We start from the raw sequence: 27,967 nt of genomic DNA on the forward strand, positions 1-27,967 counted from the left end.
TGTGGTGGATACCAGGCTAAAAATAGTGGCGGTCAATTCATCAGCCTTGCAAGCTGTTGAATGGTGTAATCCCAGCACAAGTTGCTATGTCTAACATAGCTGTTCGCTATCATCGCTTCCGCGATGGGCAGGTCTGAGGTCTGAGGTGTGTGTGTGTGTGTGTGTGTGTGTGTGTGTGTGTGTGTGCATGTGTGCATGTGTGTGTGTGCATGTGTGTGTGCATGCATGTGTGTGCGCGTGTGTGTGTGTGTGTGAGCGTGTGTGTGTGTTTTGTGTATGTGTGTGTTTGCATGTGGTATTGCAGATGAGAATTGGCTTAAATGCAATTATGGCTCAGAAATATGGGTTGGTTTTGCCGATAGCAATAAAACCTGGCAGGAAGCAGAACACAGGTGTCAAAGACTGGATGCACACATCTTGAACGATGATCAGCTAGCTCATTGTAATGATATACTTCAAGGCATGGTACAGCAAGAATTTCACTTGGGCCATACGAAATTGGTGGATTCCGCGTCGTTTAGGGATATAGGCTTCGCCATGGGTAGAGATCTGATGTTCAGGCCAGCACACGACAATGGGCATAAATGCGCTTATTACAATGCCCAGAATTACTTTGCTTTAACACAATGTGATGGACGTGGTGCTGGCCCAAAACGCTTCACTCCGATATGCGGGAGGAATCTCAGTAAGTCATTGACCTGTGGGCCTATTGACGGGGGCGTAGCAGCCGGTCCGGCCGGTCTGCCTTTGGCCGGACCACTGTTTTTTTTAATGCAATGCCAAAAGTGCCCAGAATGCAGACTTTTGCACTTTAATTGTAAAAATTAATATTCACAGCGGAGACCCGCGGATCCCTTCCCCCCCCAGATCCCCCTCCTGGCAGACCACCTCCATCAGAGGTGCTACGCCTGGCTTCAAATCTTTGCCATGTGACTCAACTTGAATGGAAAGTGATCATGTTATGGGTAGTGCTCTTAACGATAACATCTTGTGTAAAGAATCGATGTGAATGTTTGTGTGGTCATTGTGATTCTCACATTATGATTGCGATTGGCCAGCCTGGAGAACTGCCTGGGAAATGGAGTTCTATGCATGCTTCAATCAATGATCACCGGATAGTGCCAAATCTCTGATCTTGTTCATTTTGCTTCTAATGCTCCCAGGCGGATTTAAGTGAGCCACCCTGGCCGCCTTTTTCAAAGACCCGTTTCATTTTCTGGAACATTGGGCCAGGCTGAAATCTCAATAATACCAACTGGCCTGAGTTACAAAATCGAGAGTGACTAGAAATGCCACATTTGAGCTCATTATTGTGATGTTACTTATCATCAGGCACGGGTTGATTGTCATTCCCAAGTTGAAATACCGGAAGTTGAAATACCGGTACAAAAAATATTTAGTTCATTGCTTGTGAGTTAGATATAATTATCTGTGTGTTGTGTGGCTACAGACAAAGGCTTCCCAAACACAACTTGCTGGAGTAACAACCGGTTCCATCTGTTTCTTCTTCATACGATTGCCTTCGGGTCTCATCACGCCCACGAGGTCTGCAGCAATCTCGGAGGTTCTGTTCTTCGAGACGACTACCATGAACTAAAGTGTGTGCAGAGTCTGTTGAGTGAGCCCCAGCAGTCGCACACCCTGCACAGCCCTGAACCGCCATCCCCGGCCCGAGATAACCTGGAAATACATGTGTACAACAGCAGCAGCAGCAACAGGGACGGAGAAGGTTGCCCCTACATGAACATGTCGAGCGGCGCTGTTGTCGTCAGGCCATGTAACTTGGCGCGGCCGGTCGTGTGCAAGATCAGTAAGTCCATTGTATATAAAAATGCAGTTCCACAAAGAAAGGTTAATTACTAGAAATAGTGGACGATCTAGTGTGCCTTTTACGGTATTGAATAGCAAATATTTCAACCGTTGGCACTTGATTCATCAATATCAATTTATGGGTGCATGCTGATAATACAGGAGTTAGCATAATATTCTGAGGAGTATAAACAGCACTAGAGTATAAGCCGCAGCCCATCTATTGGCAAGAAATACAGACATCTGCCCAATTGATCATCGTTAATTTCATCATCAGAGTGTAAGCCGTACTCCCCGCCCCCGCCCCCGCCTTTTGGGTGAATTTTGAGTTTTCAAAGTGCGGCTTATGTCGTAAAGTATCGTTGACCCCCCCCCCCCACACACACACCATGTCGCTTCCCAGCTAGTTTTCAGCAGGGGGCGGGAATCAAATCGAGTCGTTCAAGTGCAGTGCGATGTACAACAAAGTAGAAGATCAGACCTGGCATGCTGGTTTGCTTAGGCCTCGGTCACACTACGGCAAAAATGCTGCGTCAGCGTCAGAATCATGAGCTTTTCCATGGCAACTGACGCAAATGCGGGAAGTTTGAGCGTCAGGCGCTGCTGCGTCTGACGTGGGGAAATCGGCTGCGTTGACGCTGATGGGAGTGACGCTTGGCGGAAAAACAGTGTCTTTCAAGTAAAATTAGTTTCAAGACAGTTGCTTGAGTTGAGCAGTCATTCGACAATCGTCTCTTCAAGGTTTGTTTTGTTCCTTTTTTTCCGAGATGAGTCCGTGGACCTACGAGGCCGAGACTGCTCTGCTCCGAACCTGGCGGAAGAGCGAGGCGTTTTCTGAGAAGAAAATGATGTCGAGAAAGGACCAGTTGTTTGAGTGGGTCATCGGCCAACTGGAGCCTGTTGACTTTGTGTTGTCGTCAAGAGCCCCAAAAAGGACAACCAGTATGACGAAGTCAGGAGAAACACAGCTGCGATGCGGACTTTTCTTGCCTGATCCATGACACTACAACTGAAAATGGCTTCAAATTCGGAAAGAAACGACAACCATTGTGCACGCTTGGACCTTTCGTCTTCTTGTAATCAAAAATCAATGAAAAAATTTGAAAACTTTGTCCGACAATTTTTTGTATCATATGCAAAAGGCCGGTTTCCGTGGGAATCCGTGTCGTCATTGAGTTTCCCTGGTGATTTTTGACGTAGACAAATGTGTCAGGCCGCGGCAGTCATGAGCTCCAAAAAAACAAACACCCTGTGACCCCGCGTCTGCGTCAAGTGCTGAGGCTTGACGCTGCGTCCAGCTTCAAACTTGCCGTAGTGTGACCGAGGCCTAACATTTCATCCTGGACTCGCACGTATTGTAACTCGTATACTCTCAGCACTCAAAGCACATACTTGTTGTTACGTAAGTAGTTATCATTCGTTCATTGTCTCACAAGGAGAAGAAGAAGACCAGGCAGTGTGAGTATGCGCACTGCTATCCATGCATTCCTACGGTGTACTATTTATGTGTATACAAATTACGTGTCATAAAGTAGCCATGCTACACTATCCTCCTCCTACCAAAAATTCACGCCCTCGTGAATAGAGAAAGAAAACAGAAACATAAAAAATAAAAACTCAGGACATAGCAAAATTAGTAAACCGAGCAGGTAGTCCAGGATTGCGAGCGAGATGGGCTCTGACGACAACGGACAACAAGTAGGGTCATGGTCGAGGGCTTGCAGAGTAAGCACCGTGAGGCATCAGAAGCGAGCCGAATGTTCCTTCTGATCCAACTGCATTAGCCGAGAACAAACGCATGGTACGACTAGTGCCAGAAACCTTCGGGAGGGCGAACAAATTTTCCACTCACCGCATTGTACCTGGGAAAACTGACCACTGAGAGGTCGACATTCACAGCTTTGGCAGCAGCCAACTCAGTTGCGGAGAGACCAGCAAGTACAGAAGTGGCGACATCCACAGACGCAGTTGTGGCAGAGGAATTAGCTTGCTCTGGCTGATTTGCGGGAGTCTCGAGATGAGAGGGTTGCACCTCCGGCAACAAGGAACGCGACAGACCATCTGCATTCAAGTACTGCCGACCCGGTCGGTGAACAGTAGTGAAGGTGTACTCAGCGAGTTGCTCCACCCATCGAGCTTTTCGACCGCGTGGTTCCTTCACGGACATCAGTGCGGTGAGGGCAGTGTTATCTGTGCGGGCAATAAAATTCCGACCAAGCAAATAGTGCCGGAACTGATTCGCGAAATGGACAAGGGCAAGCGTTTCCCGGCCTGAGGCATCATAATTCCTCTCTGCCTTCGTCAAGACCCGGCTGCCGAACGCAATGGCGCGTTCCTTGCCATCTTGCATTTGGCTGAGGACAGCTCCAATGGCCACCTTGCTTGCGTCAGTGTCCAAAATAAAGCCACCAGACGAAACAGAAAAGTCGGGATACGCCAACACGGGGGCTGTGGTCAGTGACCGCTTCATAGACGTCAACGCCGCATCACAACTCTTAGTCCATGTAAAGCTGGCACCCTTGCCTGCTAATACATTCAGTGGAGCGGAGCGCTGAGCAAAACCACGGATGAAGCTGCGGTAAAACCCGGCGTACTCCAGAAACACCTGTACACCTCGTACAGACTGGGGTACGGCCCACTTCACAATAGCCTCAACCCTGGTGGGATCCGGAGCCAAACCTTCAGCCGAAACTTCATGGCCAAGGAAGAGCACCTTCCGTTGGAAAAAAGAACATTTTTCCAAGTTTACCTTTAGTCCAGCAGCACGAACCCGGCCAAATACAGACTGCAGGATCTGGAGCTGTCCAGTGAAGGTAGAGCTGGCATTCAATACACTGTTGAAAAACACTTGACAGAATGGGTGGTTAGGCACACTACACAAACCATGAAGCACCGCTTCCATTACACGGTGGAACGTCGCTGGACCATTTCTACAGCCAGACATAACCAAGAAATCACACAAACCCAACGGTGTCGTAACGGCAGTCTTTGCCGTATCGTCCTCGTGCTTAGGAACCTGCCAATATCCTGACGCTAAATCCAGGCAAGTGAACCATGAACAGCCAGAGAGTGAGTCCAATATGGCGTCAACACGTGGGATAGGATACGCATCTGGCTCCGCAATGCTGTTCAACTTGCGGTAGTCGATACATAACCGGAGAGATCCGTCCTTCATGGGAACGAGAACTATGGGCGACGCCCAGGGTCTAATGGACTCGATGAGTATACCACGGGACAACAGACCATCCAGCAAAGCTTGCAAAGCGCGCGTAGGCTGCTTAACTGGCTGTATATCACCAGTACTACTACTATGTGGCAAAACATCACAAGGACCAAAATCACCCTCCTGCAAGAGAAACAAGTCATGATTCTCATGGAGAAGCTCTGTAAGTCTGTTCTTTTCAGGTTCTGCCAGATGTTTCCGAGACTCAACATACGTACGGATTATCTCGGCACGTTCAGGGGATAGCACAAACGGTTGCATATCCGCAACAGATGAATCAGCAGGATCATCATCCTCTCCAATCAAGTTATTGGGTACAAGAGATAATTCTGCAATATCAACATCTGTAGCAATTTGTACTGGGTAGTCAGAGTGATTCTCCAACACAACTACCGCACCGGACCTGCCAGGTCCAACCGTAACCACACTGGGGGTCACAGACACATCTGGAAACTTTAACAAGAATGAGTCCAGTGGAACAGCAACACAATCCACAGTGACAGATGCCTCTTGCACCGACTTGCACGGGACCAGCACGACATGGCCGGCAGGCAGAGTTAATTTACTACAAACAGTGACACGGGAATAGTACGTGCCCGGGTCTTCCTCAGAATTACTATCATTACTCCAAGAGTCAGATAGCGGTTCAGCGTCCGCCGCAACAACCGGACGGGGCTCTGATGGACCAACACTAGTAGCTTTCACGCCTAGCAGGACTGACAGATCATTAAAAGTTAATGTGCCTTGAGCAATGTTCAATAATGCTCCATGGTCAAACAAGAAATCAGATCCCAATATCATATCACGGCGGATATCAGGAGACACTACAAATGTATGCAAGAATGAACGCTCTCCAATGCAGCATACAATATCCACAGCACCCAGAACCTGGAGTCCCTCACCATTAGCCGCACACAAACGGGGAGCAGCTTGCAAGGGCACATCACCATACGTGGACAAAAATGTTTGCTCATGCAACATAGAAACACAGGAACCAGAGTCAATTAACGCCGTTACACACTTGCCTTCGAACATGGAGATCTAGCGTAGGGACTGACGATACAGCCTCGATACGTACTGCATCTGATGGCTCCTCGTGAACGACTGGGAGTTGTCCCACACCACCAGTCGTACTCAGTTTCCCGAGCGCCAAGGGTTGTGTGGGCAATCTAGAGCAAAATGGCCAGGTTGTCCACAACCACAACAAATCGGTGGTTCCACCTGACCACCACGACCATACGAATGTCCACGACCACTGCTACTACTATGAGGCTGATCAAATTCGAAACTTGCTCCTACAGGAACCTGTGTACGTGGAGCAACAATTTCCAAACAGCTGAGTCTCTTTTCGAGGGCGGTCAACCTGCGATCAAGTTTCTCGAGCGCCTGAGCTAGTTGATCACGCACTCCGGTGTCATTAGACTGGTGCAACTCTGATGCACTGACATGTTCGTCAGACGGTATCTTGAACGGACGAGGTCGAGGGGACCTGGTCTTCTTTCTGCCTTTGGACTTGCCCATCTCGATATCTCACTATCATAAGCAATGGCCCAAGCTACAAACATTAATTTTGTAGTTCAAAAAAACTTTTGAAAAATGTTACAAAACAATTGACCTACACAAAACATTCTGGTTACGTCACACGGACGTACACGTGCACAGAACATGACGTCAACAGTGTACTTGGTAAGTATGCACGCACACTCACGTGCGCAAAATATTTTTGTGAAAATGTAGCCCTTTCTACACCAAACAAAACTGTTACTCATGCACAGCGAACGATCAGTCAAGAAGTAAAGAATGGAAAACGAGACGAAGGATAGAATGATCAATACTAGTAAATTAGAACTTAGTCTGTGGGCTGGTCTCCCGAGTCGCTAGAACTGGTCTCAGACTCTCTGGAACTTGTCGACTCTGCAACTTGTCTCTCCTGCGGAGGCGTCTTCCCAGCCGAGGACAAAACCGACGACTATTTTTCCGCTGCCACCATTGTAACTCGTATACTCTCAGCACTCAAAGCACATACTTGTTGTTACGTAAGTAGTTATCATTCGTTCATTGTCTCACAAGGAGAAGAAGAAGACCAGGCAGTGCGAGTATGCGCACTGCTATCCATGCATTCCTACGGTGTACTATTTATGTGTATACAAATTACGTGTCATAAAGTAGCCATGCTACAGTATTGTGTACAGCAGTACATGCACCGGTTCTGCATTGTATTTTGGTTGTATATGCCGACGTCGCTCCAAAAGCAGAAATTTGACAGGGGGCGGAAATTAGAGCGAGGGCGGAACAACAGTACTTTACGGTGCTCTGGAAAGTGCGGTATCTCTTGTATTACACCCCCCCCCTTCCATCCCCCCCCCCACCAGATTGCTGACCCGTTGCTCATTACCAACTATGGAATGTATGAGTACTGCTTGTGAGTGCGCTGGGATCAGGAATACACTGTTCAACACCACAGACGACCATGCCCAGGTGGCTGTGAAGGGTGTTTATGGTACAAATGACGTCATTGCGCACTGGGTCCATTGGGTTGCTTTTCAGGATTATCCTCATCAGTGCATTGAAGTTATGCAAAGTCTATCCGAGTAAGGACACTGATATAGATTAGTCCCCACAAACCGACAAACTGTCCATTGCTGCCCTTACGCAAATGAAGCTGGCCTTTGGGTCGTTAAGGGACAAATATATGTTCCAAATAATTCAAATTTGGTTTGAGCTCATGGCCAGCAATCAAGGACATCTGAGAGTTGTAATTTTTGTACTCCTCCGAGGTGTGGTTTTTGGCGTGCTGGGCCAAGCACAAGGAAGCCATCTGCAAAAAAACTGCAGAAAATGGTTGTTGTTTGATCCTTTGGTGTAATCTTTGTTTCTAGTTGAAGCTAGTTGCTGTTTGGAGCAGAAACGCTGAAATTGACTATTTTCTGCATGTACTCATACATGTACTCATGTACTCAGGCATGCAGTCTCACTCGTATTTTAGCTATTTTTCTGGAATGGATGCTGCTCTGCGCCCCTTGGTGAACATTTCCTGCGCTCGTGGAGCAGCTGAAAAGGACCACTGGTATGTCTGGTTCCTGGTTTGAAAGTGGAGAGTCGACTTTTGTGCCTTGAAAAAGGAGTAGAGAGCGATAAAGGTACGTCTGTGGCTGATTTTTGAGTGCTCCTCGTACATTTTTGATCGTGATAGAAATTCTCAGACCAAAGTCAGACCAAAGTCAGCGCGATGATGGTCGTACAGTTTTCTTGTGAATTTTTTAGTTGTTTCATCTCGTATCTATGTCAGTATCGTGATGGTGAAGTGGAGAGGGTGATTTTCTTCCTCTAGGCTTCGTTCGGCCGACTTTGCTTCGTCCTCGTTGAAAAGTGATCCTGAAAAAAAGGTCGATTCGCAAAATTATGTTGATTTTCAATGTACGAGATGACATGCGATTGCTGGCTATGATTTGGAAAATCTCTAGAAATTTCTCTGAGATATTGCTCAGTCAGGTCGCTAAATTTTTCAACGTTTTAGAGTCAACTAACCGCTCCGTAGATGGTGTTTCTATACACATTTATACAATGACTATCCATACTGTGTTGGTAATGGCGACACTCCCAATTTTGTGATTGGATACAAAATGCTCCATTTCGAAAAAGAAAAATTCTTTGCTTCTCCATGTATCCTTCAGCCCCGAACTATCCGCAAGGATACGACAGTAGAAGCATCCGGGGATCCAATGGTCACAGCGAGATCGACTGCAAGCCTGGCCTCCACAGGCACTGTGCCTCTCCGCCATGCGTCAATGGCCTCAGTCCTGCCAGAACTAGCGGACAGGGACGAGCCAGGGTCTGGAGCAATCTGTTCACCTGCGAGAAAACAGGTGAGTTTTTGTTCACGCTGGAATAGCATGTCAATGATGTGTTACAATAGAGAGTGATGCCCTCGATTATTGCTGTACACTTTATAATATATCAGGGGTTGTCCACAAATATCGATATTTTTTTAGAGAAGATATTCGTTCGTTTGTGGGGTGGGGGGGGGGGGGTTGGCACTGTTCGGCTCGTCTTTGTGAAAAAATATTGAACTCTATCTATGAATGGGAACTGTGCAAGCATGCCCGAGACCTTGCTTGTCACGAGCAATGATCTAACCCACTTGCACCGCAGGCACACACGGCGGCGGGCTCGAATCGAGCGTATCTGCTCGCAGATCATTTTTCGACCTTCACAAAATTTGTACTGGCATATGAGACGAAGCAGAATCTAGCAGGCGCTTACAAGCTGTTCCCACCAAAGTCAGCTCTCGACACGTGCTACGCATACTGATGACACATGTTGTGAGTTTTGGATACATGTGTGCATGCATGTGCACACTCAACACAAAATTATAAAGATGACCGTAGTTAGTATTTGTGAACTTGCTCCCTTCTTACCATGCAGGGCGAAATGACCGAGGCAACAAATTGGATATGTAACCCGTATACTCTCAACATAGGTGGTCATAATGGAGTTAAAAACAGAATACTGTCAAGTTTGCGTATAACGACACTCGGCCGGGCATCAGAAAAGTGTCCTTATTCGCGAAGTGTCCTTATACCCGAAGTCTCATTATTATGTATTTCAGTTAGATGGGACTTTGCTCTGGGCATGGAAATTCTGTCGTTATTCGCGAATTGTCGTTATATCCGCAGTCGTTATTCGCGAAGTTGACTGTATACGGGTCTGGTATTGCGAATCCGGCATTTTATTTTTATTCAAAGGCTGTCCCTCTCATTGCAGTTCTCCCAGTGTTCTCTCATGTCTTCTTTTCAGTTTGTAAAAGGTGTTCTTTTTCTTCTTCTTCTTGTTTCGGCGTAGCTGGTGCTTGCCGCATTCACGCACCAGCAAACGGCTCCGCATATCCATTACATTCAACGATCGGTGTTGACAGTCTGGTACACTATCAATGTAATATAGGATTCACATTGGTCGGAGCATCCCGTGCATCATGCTTGCCAACGGAGCAACTCTCCGACGCTGTACCTGTGTGCGAACGTAAGTTGCTCACCGTTGCTATTCCACAGTTTCCACTCCAGAATTCAAAGTGTTCCCTTTAGAAATTGAACACAGTTGAATTCATTCGCGTGCATGTTTATAATGTTTTCCAAAAAAATAAACTATATGGAGGAGTTGCAACGGCGAACATCTGAAGAACTAATAAACTATCATTGCCACCAGGGCTCAAACCAGGTGCACTCGTGTATGGTCAGCAATTCTCTAACACCAAGCTATTGTGTAGTTGCCTTCGGTATAATTGTTTTCTTACTTGAAATGACAAGAAAGTGAGCTGCGGCACTCGGCCCCTTTGAAAATCCTGCGTCCACTTCACCGCCGCCACCACCACCACCGTTGCACGCTGCGGCCGACCATGTATATTCCCCACTTGAAATACGGCTAAACTAAATATTCGCTACTTGCATTGCCTGGACGCTAGGCGAGGAGAACTCACTTGCAGTCAAGTTACACCTCACAACCTTTCTACTCCGACATTAACGATAAATGCATGCCAGAAGGCCATCATCATTGCTCTCTGCAGTACACATTGCCGAGTGTGCACTCGCTAGGAAGAAAGTGGGAAACACTCAGGCAGGAAACACTGTATAATTATTATACTGAAAGCAAATTTCTGCTGGAATCTGGTGGAAGATAATTATTGTTATCAGCACACGAAGCACAGACGCTATGGTCTTGTTACTGTTCTCACCGCTAAAGTGCCGGTTATAAGGACTTACTTGCTGCCGCGTTGATCATCATCGTATTCGACTTGAAAAGTAAAGGTTCGGGAGGCCTAGTCAAGGCTAAGGTTATAACGGCTTCTCTGCTTCGTGTGCTGATTTGTTTCCCTCCAATCAAGAGTCTACTGAGTTATTGTTTTCTAGCCGGCCTTTTGGTTACAGAGGTGTGGCTTAGCCTCGATCCAACCCGACAGTATTCCACAAGGAGAAGGGTGTGAAAATATGAACTTAACCCTTTTTAAAAGAGCCACAGTAAAATTTCAAAATTCTGCATTTGCATTTGACGGCATTCTTGTCATAACTGAACTATACAATATGTTTAATACAGCCATGAATAAACGACGAGGAGAGATAGGCGCACACGAGAATCAACCACTTAAACCAGTTTAATTGCAGAAATATACATCTAAGCATGACGAAAATAATGCTATTCCATTACAACCTTTAAATGTATTCCATTGCAACTTAGATTTGATTCCGTTACAACAATGAACTTTGGTCATTTTATGGATAAAAAGAAAGGATACTATGTTACGAGTTGTGACTTACTGTCCACCAGTGTAACCAGATCTTATACAGTTAGCCTTTCTTTTTATCCATGATTACTTTGGCTGAACACCCGGGTTTTAGCTTGTTCCTTTTTCTTTCCTATAAAACCTTGTATTTGCTCATCTTTTTTGCTCAGCTACGAAATGTGTCATTCAAACTCCTGAGTTTGGCAGAACGTGGCCAGCCGTGAAAGCGGTCGATGCGGACGAGCATGTGACATTCGAATGCTTCCAGGGGTACAGAGCGATTGGTGCACGGAGCCTGCAGTGTCAGTTTTCAGGAGAATTTGACTCGCCGCCACCAGTTTGCCAAAGTACATGTAAGTTTTGAAGTGTGCATTCGCGCCTGAGTATTATCTTCAACTATCAAATGCTTGGGCTGTTGCCCACTTACTGAAATGATTATTTGAGCGGGCTGTAGTGTGATATCGGCAATTCGGAGACACTACAATCGTATTGAGAGTCCCAAAGCCGGATTGAAGAGCATCTGGACTCCAGTAAAACCTGGTGTAAGCGACCTCTGGGTTTAGTGATCACCTGCTCTTAATGACCGTGTTTCCATGCACGGACAGGTCTACACAGATACTGTGGAACCTGGTTCTAAAGACCACCTGGATTTATTGACCGCTTTTGCTTGCACCGTGGGGTGGTCGCCTAAACCAGGTTTCACTGTACATATGTTTTGCCTCCGTGTGGCGCTGTGTGCGCATCGCAATACCCTGTACACTTTTTCAATGATTTTTCTGATTTTTTTATGAAAGTGCACATGCCTACACAGAATGGAAGAGAACAACATCAACAGCATCAAGAGAACATAGGGGACTACAATACCGTACGCGAGGAAAATATAATATGAACACAAGTGTGAACGACCTGTGCTATCTGCACAAGCACAGAACTAGAATTGGGACACTGGAATCTTGAATACAATACGAACATCACTAGTCTGATGTAGGGACCAGACCACCGGTTGTCAATATTTATCAAAACATATGGAGTGAGTAAGAACTGAAAAGATCAACCAAAAAACGCGGTTTCCGTGTAAAAAAACCCTCTTTCTTATGCATCGGATTTTGCTTTAGGCATGTGGAATTATTTACGAGTTCTCTCCCTTAAAACTGTGTTCTGGTATGATTCTTATACTTATCACACTAGCGACCAAATGTGCCATCCACGCCCCTCAGTTCGGCAATGTTAGACCAAGCAACTCGCATGTAGAATCAGGCGAGGACGTGTCCTATACGTGTGAGCTGGAGTACCGACTGGTAGGTAACAACAAAGCAACATGCAATAACAGCCGACTCTCCGCTAGCCCCCCGACATGCCAAGGTGCGTGATCATGTTTCTTTTCCGCTACTTGCATGGTTGTTGACGAGTCCACTTAGTAACGAATCATACTATGCCGATGCTGGTCACTTGAAAACTTTCACTATGATAAACAACTCGAATCTAATACCATTGCGATGCAATATCTTGTCGGCACATGTACTCCTGTTTAAACTTTTCTAAGCACTCGCAGACTCCATTGCAGCCACTCACACATTACAGGGTACCTCACTTCAAACTCTCCAACTACGGTCTCTTCGCTGCATACGTTCACTTCCAAAAAAATAATAATAAGTATATTCAACGCAATAAATAGGGTAAGCTGCGCACTCAGTACAAACACCATAAGCAAAACTTGTTTTCATGTAAATAAAGAAGCTTGTTCCTAAACGTTTTCGTCGCCATCTCATCAGAGGATTACTGGCAAATCAACAAAAGCTCTTAACTCAATATATATACGCACAATGCAAGTAATAATTTAGACCCTAACTAGCGCGATAAAATGAGAGCTGAAAGAAACATTACACCATTCAACGATATCAGGTGACAACAGATGCGATAAATTCACCACTAGAAAGTCACCATGCAACCACAAACGAGAACTACTGATCTAAATTCACAAACAATTTCAACGTAAACAAATTCTTTTTCTGCCTACACAAAATCGGCTTAGTGGTAAAAATGTGATGATGAGATGGCGACGAAAACGTTTAGGAACAAGCTTCTTTATTTACATGAAAACAAGTTTTGCTTATGGTGTTTGTACTGAGTGCGGAGCTTACCCTATTTATTGCGTTGATTACATTTTTATCTCCACGGAAGCTTAATAAGTATATTAGATATAATATATTGAATGCATTCAATTTATATCTAATACAAGTATAACTTTTTTTGGAAGTGAACGTGTGCAGTGAAGAGACCTTAGTTGGAGAGTTTGAAGTGAGGTACCCTGTAACACTACTGTTAAGTTGTGTGTTTCATGTAATGCCTAATCCCTGCATGTAGTGACAAACCAGCCTTGACCTTGTTGTGATGAGTGTAGTCTCTGAACATTTTCATGCTTCTGCTATTAGAACATTTGATAACTAGTCGAATTGAACACCCTATGCAGTGAATAGGAACTGAAATGACCGACCAAAAGGTGCAGTTCTCATTTGAAACCCCTTTTTTCTTATTACAATGCATTTTGCTTGAGGTATATGGAACTATTGATGCACTTCCCTCGCTTACAACTGTGTTCTGGGATGATTCTTATACTTATCACACTAGCGACCAAATGTGCCATTGAAGCCCCTGAGTTCGGCAATGTGAATCCAAGCAGATCGCATGTAGGGTCCGGCGACAAAGTGTACTACTCCTGTAAGTTGGGTTTCCGAATGGTTGGTAGCAACAGATCAACATGCCATCTTGGAGAACTCTCCGCTAGCCCACCGATATGCCAAGGTGCGTGATAATGACCATTGTTAATGGCATTTTTTTTGTTTTATACGAAAGTCCACGTTATTCCCGAATATGTGCGAGAAGCGTTAGCGCAGCCAGGCTGCTCTACCGAACTTAAAGTTCTTGGCGTCCATGCAGACAAAGCGTGACAGCGTATTTTGTATGACCCAACTGGCCTGCACAAGTTTTGCAATGAACGTTTAATCCTACTCCCCCCCCCCCCTACATGTTCTCTCACTCTCCCTACTTCTATCTATCTGCCTTCCTCTCCCTCTTTCTCTGGCTGTCAATCTCACTGTCTCTCACTCTCTTTTCTCTCTCCCGTTCTCTCAGCTTCTTTCCATTTCTCTCTCACTCATTCTCTCTGATCTTTCCACTTCTCTCTCTCTCCCTCTCTCTCCCCCCCCCCCCTCTCTCTCTCTCTTTCTTTCTTTCTCTCTGTCTCTCTGTCTCTGTCTGTCTCTCTGTCTGTCTCTCTCTGTCTCTCTCTCTCTCTCTCTCTCTCTCTCTCTCTCTCTCTCTCTCTCTCTCGCTCTCTCTCTCTCTCTCTCTCTCTCTCTCTCTCTCTCTCTCTCTCTCTCTCTCTCTCTCTCTCTCTCTCTCTCTCTCTCTCTCTCTGTCTCCCTGTATGTCTCTCTAACCTGGCAAAAGTAACGATAGGGTCAATTTTGGTACTAAGTAAGATATTCATTCCTGGAGATGGGGAGTAAGATGGATAGTGCCCGGAAATTCGGATAATTTTATTCTGTTTGCAGAGATCAGTGTAGCCCACAGAGAACTGGAACAGTGGTGTGAGGATGTTTGGTTATACACTATAAGGGATGGCGACAGTGGAGTCCTTGCGTTTATTGAGAAAAGTAAAATTAATATTGATTCCATGCAAACTTTGGATTCGGTGTTGCCAAGAGACCGCTGAGAGTACAGGGAACACAATTGTAATGTGGACGATTGCAATCTAGATGCTAGTTGAACTTTGCAAGGCACGATGAATAACGCTTGATAGAAATTATTAATGAGTACATGCAAACGTTCACCGCATTACTTCGAAGGGAGCTGAAAGATGTTGATTTGAATTTAAACAATTGGGTGTGCAGATTCGACTCAGATGGAGGGCCGAGTATTAGAATTATAATGATTCCTGTAAAAGCCAAATACATAACGAAGTGCTAACTCTAAAGAGTTGACGAGGAGAAATCTGTCGTTAAAATAGAAATCGTTATACAGAAATAGATACATATACTGTCCTATTGAGCGTTGAGAATAAGTGAGAATCATTACCTTTGGTGCCGTAAACCAGTCGAATTTGCGAAATCGTTATATTAAAGTGTGTTGCTCCCTACATGGGAGCTCGCGGTTTTCCTGCCCACTTGAATTCTCACTTGGTAAAGGGTTAATTGCTTAAAATTGTGAGTGTTGAACGAAATGGGTGACTTGCAAACTTATGGTCACTCTTCCAGACTGAAACTTTGTTTTTCTTGCCTTGTATTGACAGGCCCAACGTTTCCAGCGGGCTATGACAGCAGCAATACGATCATTGATCCGGTCCGCGGCACATTCCGTTGTGCGGAGGGCTCACACGAGCAATGCGAGCAGCCTCCCTGCGCCGGTGGAGAGAGGAACAACCCTCTCCAAGCTATCAACGTGGATGGACGCCAGGTCTGGAGCAACCTTCCACACTGCCAGGACTCTTGTAAGTGATGGGCTGTGTTGCAACGGCTAGGGTTGACGCTACTCGACACAAAGTTATAATTGTTATAGTCAGTCAAATGTGATACAGTCAGACCTCGCTTATCCGGTCCTCTTTTATCCGGATCCCTCTCCATCTGGAAGAAAATCGTTGGTTACCGATTTACAGCGTCGCGTATACGCGACGCCCAGAATGTACCCTTGATGGCCAGCGACGAGTATACACGACGCACCCAAAGTGTACAGTGTACACTGCACATCATGGCATATAGACGAGTGTTCAAACTATCGTAACTCACTCAAACGGCGAGGGATTCTCATGAATGATGCATCGTTGGAAAGGTATTGAACTCAGCTTTCCACTAATGCAACGATCTTCGCGATAGGCCAATGTATCGCTGAGCGCCGACAATGTGAACAGCTGGAGATTTCAAATTTCACCTGCCGGCGATCGACTATAACGTTTTTGCTTGTCACTTCTGTGCATGCAGGGGATTACCCTTGAGAGCAACGCATGCGTATTGGGTATCAAAGGAAGCGCTTGAATCTCAGCTTTCTTTTGCAGTTTGAATCGTGAAAATCATTTGAGTGTGAGTAAGGAGACGATAGAAAATGCGAGATGTTGTTTTGCAATTTAGAGGCATGGTAGGGGGACTTGGAGAGAATTTAGCGGTCTTCCTGGCATGTCTTTTTGAGCTGGAAACTATTGTAGTGTCTTCGTCAGATCCAGATCTTTCCAACAAGCCATAGATCGTGACAATCCGTCAATGTGGAGTGATAATAAAATAAATTTAGTTCTGAACCTGAGCATGCAGGTGAGTGCATTGTGAGTTTGCGTTCACCATGGTGTGGCCAGCACCCCGGATCAAGGCGTGGCAGGGAAAGGGTTGAAACATTTGGAAAGGAATGGTTTTGCCCCCCCCCCCCCCGCCAATGTATGGGGTGATTCTCTGCTACCCACTACAGGTGCGAGAATCCTTCACACACTTGTGTTGCAAACGGAACAGCTTCATCGTGTTGGCCCTGACCATAAGCTGAAACTAAGGGAACCAATAAAACTGGACTGGAGGTGCTCAGGAACTTGCAGGGAGCCAGCCTTTGATCACCCTCTTGGAGTAGTGTATGCCGATATTCTGTATGTAAATTCAACAAAAGAGGTCACGTGATAATTCATTCTCATCAGCCATGGGATTGCTCCCAGAGAATGATGAAAATGTAGAAACGATTATACCAATAATGTAGCATCCCTGGCTCTCAGTGACCGGACCCCGAAATCACTACGAGCGGCAACTGAATAGACGTGTGGCCTCACGACAAACCCAACACTACTCTTTCTCTCTCTATCTCTCTCTTTCTGTCTATATCTCTCTCTCTCTTTATCTCGTTTTCGTCTTGTGTCTGCTATAGTTGAATGGCAGAGCTGCAGTGAAAAGACACAGATTTGGATAAGTCCGCCGGGTTCTCAGCATAAAAACTGGAAGAATGCCGAAATGCTGTGCCAAGAAAGAGGTGGTGACTTGATCGACATAACACAGGTGGAAGGATGTACTTCGAAGCTTGCTCGCTTCACTGATGGCTTTCACATTGGTGTCACGACGCTGGTGAGCGCCGCTAGTTTCAGAAGCCTTGGGGACAACTTGAAAAGCGTTAACGTTTCTGAATACCCACTCACTACCAAATGTGCATACGTGAACCTTGGTTCAAGCAAAGACACTACTCCCAGAAGCACGCTATGTGACAGCAGCAAGCAAGCCGCTGATGGAGACGGTGCAACCCTGAAGCTCTTCCGGCCTGTTTGTGCAAGGCCTGTCGGTGAGTTCTACCCTCGTTCGCTAGAACATAGCTGTTCTCCAAAGTTTGTGTTGACGTTTGATTCTATCGAAGCACCATCTGGCATCAATACAAACCTGGTTGCAATTCGGTGACTTGTTTTGGCAGACTGTCCAACCGTCCTGCTTTGAGCAGGACAGTCCTGCTTTGGACCAAAACATTTGTGTACATTTACATGGGAGACAATTGCCTTTGTATACATTTTATAAGTGTCCTGCTTTGGAAAGGTGGCAAGGTTGGGCAGTCTGTTATGGCATTAGGTTTGTTTCACTCTCCCTACAAATACAATTGAAAATCCTTATGCTGTATACGACAGGGAGCGAGGACAACTTTCATACATAAATCTCTCTGCGGATTTCTGCGGGAAAGCGGTTTTCTGTGTTCCCTCCTCCGTGTGACGTTTTGAAAATTAGTTTTAACATTTTCCGGATTTATCCATGGCAAGTTACAAGAAAGAAAAAACAAGCAGGAGTATAACGAAGAATTTGGTTTGAGATTCGTGGGCATGAGCGGCAGACGAGTCCCCAACACAACAATGCTTACTTGACGGGAAATTACGTCGAGCGAAACCCAACAGCGCAAACTTTCGATATGAAAATTACGTGCAGTTCCTAGGTCATTTTCGAAAGTTGCCACATAGAGAGTCATGCACAAGCCAACAGTATTCTTTTTGTTGCTCGCCTTGTGCATGTGCCTGTCACCGGGGAAATTGAGAGTTCCCACGTGTACCGTATTTGCTGGCGTATAGTGTGCACTTTAGATGTACTATTTCAGGCCCCAAATCTCAGGTGCGCACCCTGCTCTGAATATGAAAGTGCATGTGCATGTACTTTGAAAATTAGTGCAATGTATCCAACAATTGCGAAGTTTGCCGCCTCTGAACCGGAGCAAACCATATGACTGTGTACATTTCCAGTGTCTACAGCCAGCTACACTGCTAACACATGATTGGTTAGAACCCCATCGGTAGCATGTGCATTATAAAATTGGAAAATGGTTGATATTGTACTGTCGATGATGCTCTCAAATCTAGGCTGCGCATTATACTCCAGATATGCCTTGAATCGCCAAAATGTTACTCAAAAGAGAGGGTGCGCATTATGCTCAGGTGCGCGTTATACTCCGGCAAATACGGTAGTTTTTTTTAGTTTTTTTTCATCTTTTAACACAGCCCTACTGGAAAGCAGGTGGAGAACAAAAAGAAACGAGGAAAAGGACAAAACATAGGGGATGTAGGGACGATGTGCCGATGTGCTTGAAGCAACTCAACCGACCAGAGATCTCGGCGTCAGCGCTGCAACTAGGCATCGAAAATGGGGGATGTCTTGTGCGCTTGTAGGTTGCCATTTCCACGTTCACAATGCCCACTCTCGCACGGTTGCAGTCGTACACAATGCCAGGCTGGATACCATACCTTACCCTCCATGCTGAATTGACGGTCTTTGTATTCATGCCCCACATATTTGTCCTTTGTTGTTGCCCTCTCAAGGCACACCTGCCATTGCCAGATCCTGCTGGAGTGGCGGCCATCTTCGCCAGTACGTTTTCCACTCAATCGCCTTTGGAGCAAACCACGCAGAAGAGCTGTGTAATCGAGCCGATGGCGTTCCAGCTAGGCACATTGCCGATGAGCTAGGCTGCATACAGCAACTTGTTGACAACTCAATTCTGCGCGATAATGGCGTAAACGACCTGCGGATCCACGTGACAGACAGGAACGGCCACCGGTCGGGACACAGGTGCCCGTATCTTAACCTCCCGGACAAGAGCATCCAGTACCGGGCGTGTGACAAAGCACAGCCAGTCGTCTGTGTCAGAAGTAAGTCATCTAGAAGAATTAAAGAAAGGACCAAAATGTTACATGTTTATAGCTTAGTAAAGAAAAAGGACTAAGAAACTACCAGCTATTATGTCCACTAACACCAATTCTTGGTCCTATTTTTCTTTTCTATAAATTTTATCCTTGGCTCTCCATCCGAGTCAATTCTTGCACACCTGATGTAACATGTTATCCGTAGTTCGTGTCCAGCACTAACCGTCATAAGCAAGATGAGAAGACACTGATGCTAGGACACTACAGTGTTACGGTTATTTTTCTCTGCCTTCAATTGCAAATGATTTTGATCTGCAATGCACAGACGACAAGGTAATCTGTGTGTGGCGCTAAACCGCAATGTCTCATGTTGCCTGGTTGCAGCCCCGGCCTTTCCAGACGATTACGACTTGACACATGTCGTTAAGGACTATGGCAGATCCACATTCCGGTGCCGAGACGGTTACATTGGCAACTGTGACACGGCTAATTGTGCCGGCGGCCGTGCAAATATTTCTGCAGTCACGAGCTGGCTTGAGGATAGAAGTGAGATTTGGAGCAACCTTCCTACCTGCAAACCTATGCGTAAGTCGATTCTCCAGGGAAGCCATGAGCAGGGGCGTATCTTGCGTGGGGCACGGGGGGGGGGGGGGGGGGGCACGTGCACCCCCCATAATGTCGACCTAGGTTCAGCCTGCACATAATGACCATGAATGACATGCACCAGCCATCCTACACGTACGCGGCCGGTGCACCCCCCCCCCCTAAAATGAGTACCAGCTACGCCCCTGGTGAGTGTAAGCATTCAAGGGCTGTACTGAGATAAACTCAAGATGAGAGAGAACTGCTGGTTGAGGGCCCTTGCTAGCTATGTCCTTTGCCTAGGCTTTCAAGAGAGCAACTCACGAGTCATCATGATGGTGTATGCATAGCATGCCCAGTGCACATAGCAAAATATGGAAGTTATGAGTAATGCATGTGAGTATGCTGGGATCGGCAATGCACTGTTCAACACCCCAGACGGCTATGCCAAGATGGCTGTGTGGGGTGTTTATAGGTATAGATAATAGTGTGTGGATAGGACACACTTGTAGTAAGAAAATGTTGGTAGCCGGCCACCAAGACAAACGTGGTACTCTTTTACAAACGTGGTATAAGTGTGCTAGCGTTTGTCTGTTTGTACTGATCGGTGTGCTTCTTTTCTTTCACAATTGCCTCAGGGGAAATTTCCGGCTTCTGCGAGAGTGATAGTCAAATCGGTAAATACATCTATCACGCCAGTGTCGCTGACCATGACGCAGCCCAGGCAGTCTGTGCTGAGTATGGCACATTCCATTACAGTCGGCCCTCAGCCGGAGAATGCGCATCTGACTTAGTGAGTAACTCAGTAGCACTGAAGGGCCACATCACTCCCAATCTGATGCTGCATTCGGCCACCGTACTCCTCAATGGAAGCTGCGCGTTCAGGAATCTGACCAGCGACTCCCGAACATTCGGTGCCTGCAACCTGACACAGCCAGTCGTTTGCGGAATATGTGAGTAATCCGTGCACCGTGTATGCAAAAGTCACTTCCAAAGTGCAGCAAAAGTGGCGACTGAAATCCGACTCCAACTCGGTGCACTCACTGTGATGTATGCACACCACAGACCCAGTAATGCATACTGTGTAGTGTACATCTTGATTACACGTAGCCTTGCAGCCTTGCAGGCTGCGCAGCCGTAGTGTAGGTTCATGTTGTTTTATTTGTGATCTTTTGTATTCTTTGATTTCATGTTTTTGTTGTAAGTCAGTTCCGGATACCAAGTAAACTCAAGTCCGGTTGTGTTGTCGTGTGCTCATGTTTGCTTTTTGGGTAGAAACATAGCACTCATATTGCAAACACCCAGCACGCACTTGTAACACTACTAAGACTCAGTAGAGAGCGCTGGGATGGATGCTGCACCCGAGCACGGAAATCAGGGGTCGGATTTCATTTGCCATCACTGTATGTGCAGGTCTTTACAATAATCTGTCATGGTATGTGAACTGAGTGAAAACTGAGTGTGAACTGAGTGTGAACTGAGTGTGACATGAACAGGAACTGTGCCAAAACTGAACGTGAACTGTGGATAAACTGGGCATGAACTTGGCATTCAGTACTGTATTTTAACCCTTAGGTGCCGGTAGGTCGATTTCGACCTATGCTGACAGTGCATACTAAAATCGAGCACAGAGCCAGTCTCGTACATCGCAGGTGCCTGATTTTTTGTACAGAGGCCCTTCAGTAGCTGGCCTGTAGATAGCAATAGAGAAAGTAGGGGGGTTGCATTTGAAAAAGTCGAGTCGTGATCAACGACGATCGCGCAGATCAGCGGAAGTCAATCGAGCGTGGCAGCCTACGCACGCGTCCCGCAACATGAACAAAACGTTGCTGTTTCGCTTCGTTTTCGACTAGTACAGTTCATGGCTACTACAGCTGAGCTCCGCCGTGGATGCTGCAGGAGCGCTTGAGTTGTTTGAAGAGCTGGAGGCCGATGATGCCCCTGTAGAAGAAGAATCAGAAGACGACGATGGTGAATAATCTGACGCTCTTTTCTCTGACGGAAACATGCCGTCATCAGTTGAGGAAGACCGACTCAACGATGATTTGGTTTTCGGTGAAATTCTTGAGAACGGCAGCTCTTCAGATGAGGACAAAATTTCCGACGATGAGCTTCAAGAAGCTGTAGGGCGAGGGCAAGCGCAGCCAGTTCGTGGACGTGCTCCGCTCGCGCTGTGCGGAGGAATTGCTCGCGGCGCTGGTCGAGCTCAGCCAGCTGATCGAACAGCTGATTGTGGCGTGTGTGGCGCGTGTGGCGGAGGCTGTGGCGGAGGCCGTGGACGAGGTAGTGGATTCGGCGTGCTGAGTTGTGTTGGCGACCAAGATGTTCTTGGACCAGAGCAGTACCCTGACCCTATTGTAGATTTTTCTGACTTGAAAATTCAAAAATCGGATCTTGCTGTGTCTTGCCATTCAGAATACATACTTTTGTCGCTACATCATCTAAGCGGTTGCGGAGATATAGGCTTTCCAAAAAATTGAGCCAAAACTACGAAAAATCTAAAATTCAGTCAGGCACCAAAGGGTTAATGGATATACAAGTACGTCAACCTGTTATGATCTAGGAGCAGAACGAAAACAGGATAGTCATTTTACAACAGGAGTTTAATCGCGGCCAGGTTACATGTAATTTAGGTCTACTAAAATTTCGATATCAGGGACCTGCCAGGTTTCAGGTGTAATGCAGAATCAGGTGACCAGCATTCCCATCACATACAGTGTGTACTCTAGGTGCCTTGTACTTGTAATCTAAACGAGGTGTTTGTTTTCGCTACTGAAACCACCGAAATTAAAGTTACACCGAAAATATCGTGTTTTTAAACAGTGTTACTATTGGCATATTCAAGGAGGAACTCATCCTTTTTTCATATTCTGTCAGTCCCGCTCTTTCCAGCTCATTACGCCGCTGATCTCGTCGAGTGGGACTTCGAAACGTCCGCATTCCTCTGCGTGGATGGCTTCCACACATCGTGCAATCGACGTCCATGCGCTCCTGGCAGTCAGATCACCCCGGCGACCTTCGCCAAGCAAGACGGCGGATCCGTTGTCTGGAGTAATCTTCCTACTTGTCGCAGAAACCGTAAGTTGAAAAAGATACAGGAATGCATTGTAAGGGTGTGGACAGGTGAACAACTTAATCCCAAGTGTCAATGTGTATCCTGCTGTATTCAACCAATAGAATGATTTCACTACTTTGTTTTGCGACTAAGTTAATGTGGAAAGTGGTCGTAGCATATCTACAGTGGAACTGGTGCTATCATTAATCGCATTAATGAAAGTACTGTCTCCTCGTCGCATATACACTGTCTTCAAATACCGTGTTATCTGGAGTATAAGCTGCAATCGCCATTTTTTTTGCCACGAAATACAGACATCTATCATATCCATCACCGTGGATACACCTGCCCTCCACAGCACTAAACACATTTTTTACAAAGACCACTTAAATGCCAAACATGAGATGCAACTAGGGGAAGCATGCACAACCTGAATCGTGGCAGTGGTGGTGAGGTTTAGGGAGCTCCGCCGACCTAGGGTCTCGACTTCATGGCCACCTAGACGCACATGTTGGTAGCCAAAACGGTTGGTCCGGTGATAATCTTTGCAAGTACACGTGGGCTATCAGTCCTGGTCGATTTGGCTGCTCTTGCCCCGCCTCCACTGCTTTGGCTGCGATTGCTATGTGCATCTCTGTGCGTTTTTGCCGGCGTTTGCACCATAATGGTTTGTGGTTATCTTGTAAATTGAAAAAATAGGAAAGTCCAAATACAGGTCTGCTCTCGATATAGCACCTTCCACTTGTACATAAACCTCGCTAGTACGTAAAAAAATTAAAATCCTGCGCCGAAACAGTATCACTCCTATACAAATTTTGTTCTACACAGCGTAATCCTACATAACATAAACCTCGACATAGCGCACGCTGCGGCGCGGTCCCAGACGTGTGAAATCTCGATACAACATAAATTCATAATTCATGTGCACGGTACGATCAAGCGGTAGCTGTAGCTAGGCAGTTTAGACCAGTTTAGCCCTACATAACGTAAACCTTGGCATAACGCACCCTATGGCGCGGTCCCCGACATGTGCACTCTCGATACAACGTAGATTCACGAGCGGTATAATCAAGCTGTAGCCGTAACTAGCCAGTTTAGTCCTATTGTACATTATACTCTGCGGCATTGATGGTATCTGATGTCGATGGTGGTACAGTGTGTATATGTTTGCACGGTTGAACTCGCCTTGTAATACCCTTCATTTTGAGGTACATTTTGTATTTTACACACGGTTCTCGACGTAACATAACTCTCGATATAACATAATTTGTGCGTGGTCCCAGAGATTACGTTATATGGAGACTAGACCTGTACATACATAGGAATGTGAGAATGGAGTTAAATAAGGGACTTAGCAGTCACTATAGGCTTTTTCCCCTCCGTGTGTCTCTACTGTCACCTAGCTGTGCAGCTATCCAGGAATGTGAGAATGAAGTTCATCCTTAGTGGCCGGGCGTCATTCTCAAGGACAAAAATATACGTCCTTAGTGGTGAAAGGGTTTTAATAACTATCACTATATGATATTTCCCCTTCGTGTGTCTCTCGGTTACTTATCCATGCAGCTATCCACAAAACGTGCGGTCAATTCAACTTGACTGTCCACTTTGGAGAGCTACCATCACCGCACTCGCGAGTGCACTGCGTGAGCGAAGCTAAAGTGCTGATGGTACTAAAACGGCACAGGAGATTGGAGAGGAGGTTCTTATGCTACAGGGTAAGAAAATGTACAATAGGGAGGGATAGCAAGCTGTGATGTGACTATACAATAGAGAAAGGGAGAGACAGAGAAAGACAGAGAGACAGAGACAGAGAGATAGACAGACAGACAGACAGACAGACAGACAGACAGACAGACAGACGGACAGACGGACAGACGGACAGACAGACAGACAGACAGACAGACAGACAGAGAGGGGAGAGACAGAGACAGAGACAGATACAGGGACAGGGACAGGGACAGGGACAGGGACAGGGACAGGGACAGGGACAGGGACAGGGACAGGGACAGGGAGAGAGAGAGAGAGAGGCAACTGTTAACTTTTCCCTGTGCTGATAATTCGAAGTTAGCAAAGTGTAATTCGAAGTTCACTGTACACTGTACTGGTCGGTTCAGTTTGCATGAGCAGGCTGTGCTGGTCAGTTCAGTATCCGTGAAATCTGTGTCTTAGGTCCATAGCGCAACTCTGTGTGACCATGAGAGCATTTTGACATACGTATTGTGTTGTGGGTTCATGTTTGGATAATTACACAAGAGAGAGTTTGGAAGCTTTGTCACAACTCCGAGTTTCACGTATCTCTACGATCATCAGGCTGTCTTCGGACAGTGAAGCACACCACTTGACTACGTGTTTGGATAATTAGAATGTCCGGATAATTAGAATTTTTTCCTGGCATTTCGAGGTTCGAATTATCAGGATATTACCTGTACAAGTATACTCTTTTTGAAGGCCTGCATATAACATGCTGGTCATTTGGCCCCCAATACACCGTACAGTACCTCAGCCATTAACTACCACTACAGGTTTTAGTGCCAGTGTTGTGCCAGTGTTGTGCCAGTGCCAGTGTTGTGCTGAACATTCACAATTACGTGTATTATCATTTTCACTCAACATGGCTGATATACATAATTATAGGGGTTTGACGACTTGACGGTAGATATTTTTCACTTCTTACACAAGATCACGCGAATGAGACTATGTTCAACTGCTGTTTCTTCTATCGACCGTAGGATCTGATGCTGAAGATCCGCAATCTGGGCGTAGGCACTCTGCACATCCTAACTAAGAAGAAGGAGGTGCACAGCGAGACGTTGGAAGACACTGCATCAGCCACGCCGTCCGGAGGAGTAGCCTACATCTGCACTGGTGGTAAGCAGGGTACAGTTATTTATTTATTTACCTTATTTCTGCACCTCGTAGCATGTCAAGAGAGCCAATTAAATTGAAGAGAGGGTGAGATCAACCACGGCAGAAGAGAAAAAAAGAAAGAAAAGAAAAGCGCGTACACAAAAGGGTTCTACGACAAATAAACGCGTTCTTCTGTGCCGGAGAATATTACTACAGTAGAACCTGTCAAGGCGACCACCTGTCCTAAAAGACCACTGGAGCCAGGACCAAAGGATGCTATTTCCAGTCAACTGACCCTGGATAAGGAGACCACCTGGTAACAGAGACCATAGTTATTTTGAAGGTCACTTGAACGGTCGTCCTATACAGGCTTCACTGTATTTAAATCAGATCTGAACTCGGATGGTGAGCCAATGTAATTATGGTAAAAAGCAAAAGTTCATTTATATAATATGGTAAAAAGTTCCACTCGCTGACTGTATATGATCTGGTTATGTTTGGCGGACAGTTAGTCATAACTCGTAACATTTTTTCCTTCTCCTTTTTACCTTAAATCAGATCTGTTTTACTCGGCTTGACACTTAAGCCTTTCCCAAAGATGCCATCATTTTTTTACTTATGCTTTTCGCAACTGTGCCAAAACAAGTGCAAGTTGCTGAAATCGAATCCATATTTTCAGAAAAAGCTCAAAAGTTGCTAACATCGCAATTTAAAATTGGACAGTTCTTGTGCAAGAAAAAAAACGACCAAAAAGGTGCAGAAATAGCAAAAGTGCTGCAACAGCAAACTCGTACACCCCTTCCTGCTGTAAACGACAACTTTACACAGTGTCAGTAGCCTGTCGCATGTATCCTACATCATTTCAATTCAGTGCATGGAAAAGGGAATTCACACTATCGTAACTACCATGTATCTATTGTTTCTCTGAAATGGGTCTGAAGCCAGGCGAGAACTGGGCGAATATGCATTAGTCCGACATGTAGTCTGTGACTTGACCTGTTGGCCCCACGCGATGGGGCCAAGATTGCGTATAAGTTGCGAAACAGTTTGCGAAAATGAAGAAAGTTGCGAAGATTGCGAAAGTTGCGACTTCTTCCTAAATTAAAACAACGAAAAGTTAAAGCGGCGAGCATCTTTGGGAAAGGCCTATTGACACTGTTAGTGCGTCTGAACATTGCTTAGGCAATCTTCCCAACTTTTACCATATCTAGGTCTAAGCCGTTGGCTAGCAAACGAACTAGTCTGGAAAATCTTTTGCCAATAAGAAATTAAATGAATGCTGTGGAGATGCTGGCCTATCAGTTTCAAGTTCATAAACTTTGTACCGGTCGTACCTGAATTATGTAAAAAAGTAAAACTTAATTATCGTGTCCGTTCTCGAAGGGAACTCACGACGGCCGGTAAACCCTAGCGGCAGATGCAGCACCTGAATTTTGTACTAACCAACAAAATTTGTATGTACTGGGGGACGACCTGCAAGATCTTACCAACAAGTGTACCACAAGGGACTGAACCCGCTAGTTGTGGGACAATGTGCCCCTCAAAGAAAGGTGGCAGCCATGTTTAATTAATGCATAAACTAATTGCTTAGGCTTGAAAGTGTAATATTCCTCCTCTTCTCGCATGTGTGTGTTTTCCTTCTTTCCTGTCATTCTCGTTAGAAACTTCTAACCGAGCCTGACGAGGCTTGTAATTCCCCGGCGATGAATATGAGCACCGTCTGCGCCGATATGGACATGTTCTGGTAACCGCGGATTGTGTTCGCCAGCCCGCTGTTGCCAGCGACACATCCGTGCAATGCACTGGTGTTCATGATCGAAAACCCACAACGAAACGAACCTGTTAATCTCCTCACTATACTTTTCTCTTTCTCTTTTTCCATTGAATTGATCTGTGATTGTGTAAAAGTATTTATTAACTTCTTTTTTTCACCAGACTCATGTTTGACTAATTGTTTCAAGAAATGAATCACTTGAATGCTTTCCCCTTAATCAGCTGTACCTCTCTGTAGCTCTAAAGTCCCATTCACATCAGTGAAGTTCTGCTATA

At 45.8% G+C, this 27,967-nt stretch overlaps 1 protein-coding gene across 1 annotated transcript; it reads left to right on the forward strand.

Moving 5' to 3' along the window:
• The first annotated feature begins 310 nt into the window (after positions 1-310).
• Positions 311-27,935, forward strand: LOC135828951 (uncharacterized). Its single transcript, XM_065341384.1, has 16 exons — positions 311-685; positions 1,451-1,810; positions 8,707-8,898; positions 9,875-10,051; positions 11,477-11,659; positions 12,495-12,668; positions 13,935-14,108; positions 15,598-15,795; positions 17,199-17,603; positions 19,111-19,440; positions 19,819-20,019; positions 20,655-20,969; positions 22,894-23,094; positions 24,635-24,786; positions 25,801-25,939; positions 27,580-27,935. The coding sequence occupies exons 1-16, from the start codon at positions 463-465 to the stop codon at positions 27,597-27,599; spliced, it is 3,444 nt and encodes a 1,147-aa protein (XP_065197456.1). The 5' UTR covers positions 311-462; the 3' UTR covers positions 27,600-27,935.
• The last annotated feature ends 32 nt before the right edge of the window (positions 27,936-27,967 follow it).

Source organism: Sycon ciliatum, chromosome 12 (assembly GCF_964019385.1).
Source record: "Sycon ciliatum chromosome 12, ocSycCili1.1, whole genome shotgun sequence".
NCBI lineage: Eukaryota > Metazoa > Porifera > Calcarea > Leucosolenida > Sycettidae > Sycon > Sycon ciliatum.

Coding starts and splice junctions, on each gene's coding strand:
- LOC135828951 (XM_065341384.1), top strand. CDS start 463: ATGGTACAGCAAGAATTTCACTTGGGCCATACGAAATTGGTGGATTCC. Junction 11,660..12,494: donor ACCAGTTTGCCAAAGTACAT/GTAAGTTTTGAA, acceptor TTATCACACTAG/CGACCAAATGTGCCATCCAC. Junction 15,796..17,198: donor TCCACACTGCCAGGACTCTT/GTAAGTGATGGG, acceptor TGTCTGCTATAG/TTGAATGGCAGAGCTGCAGT.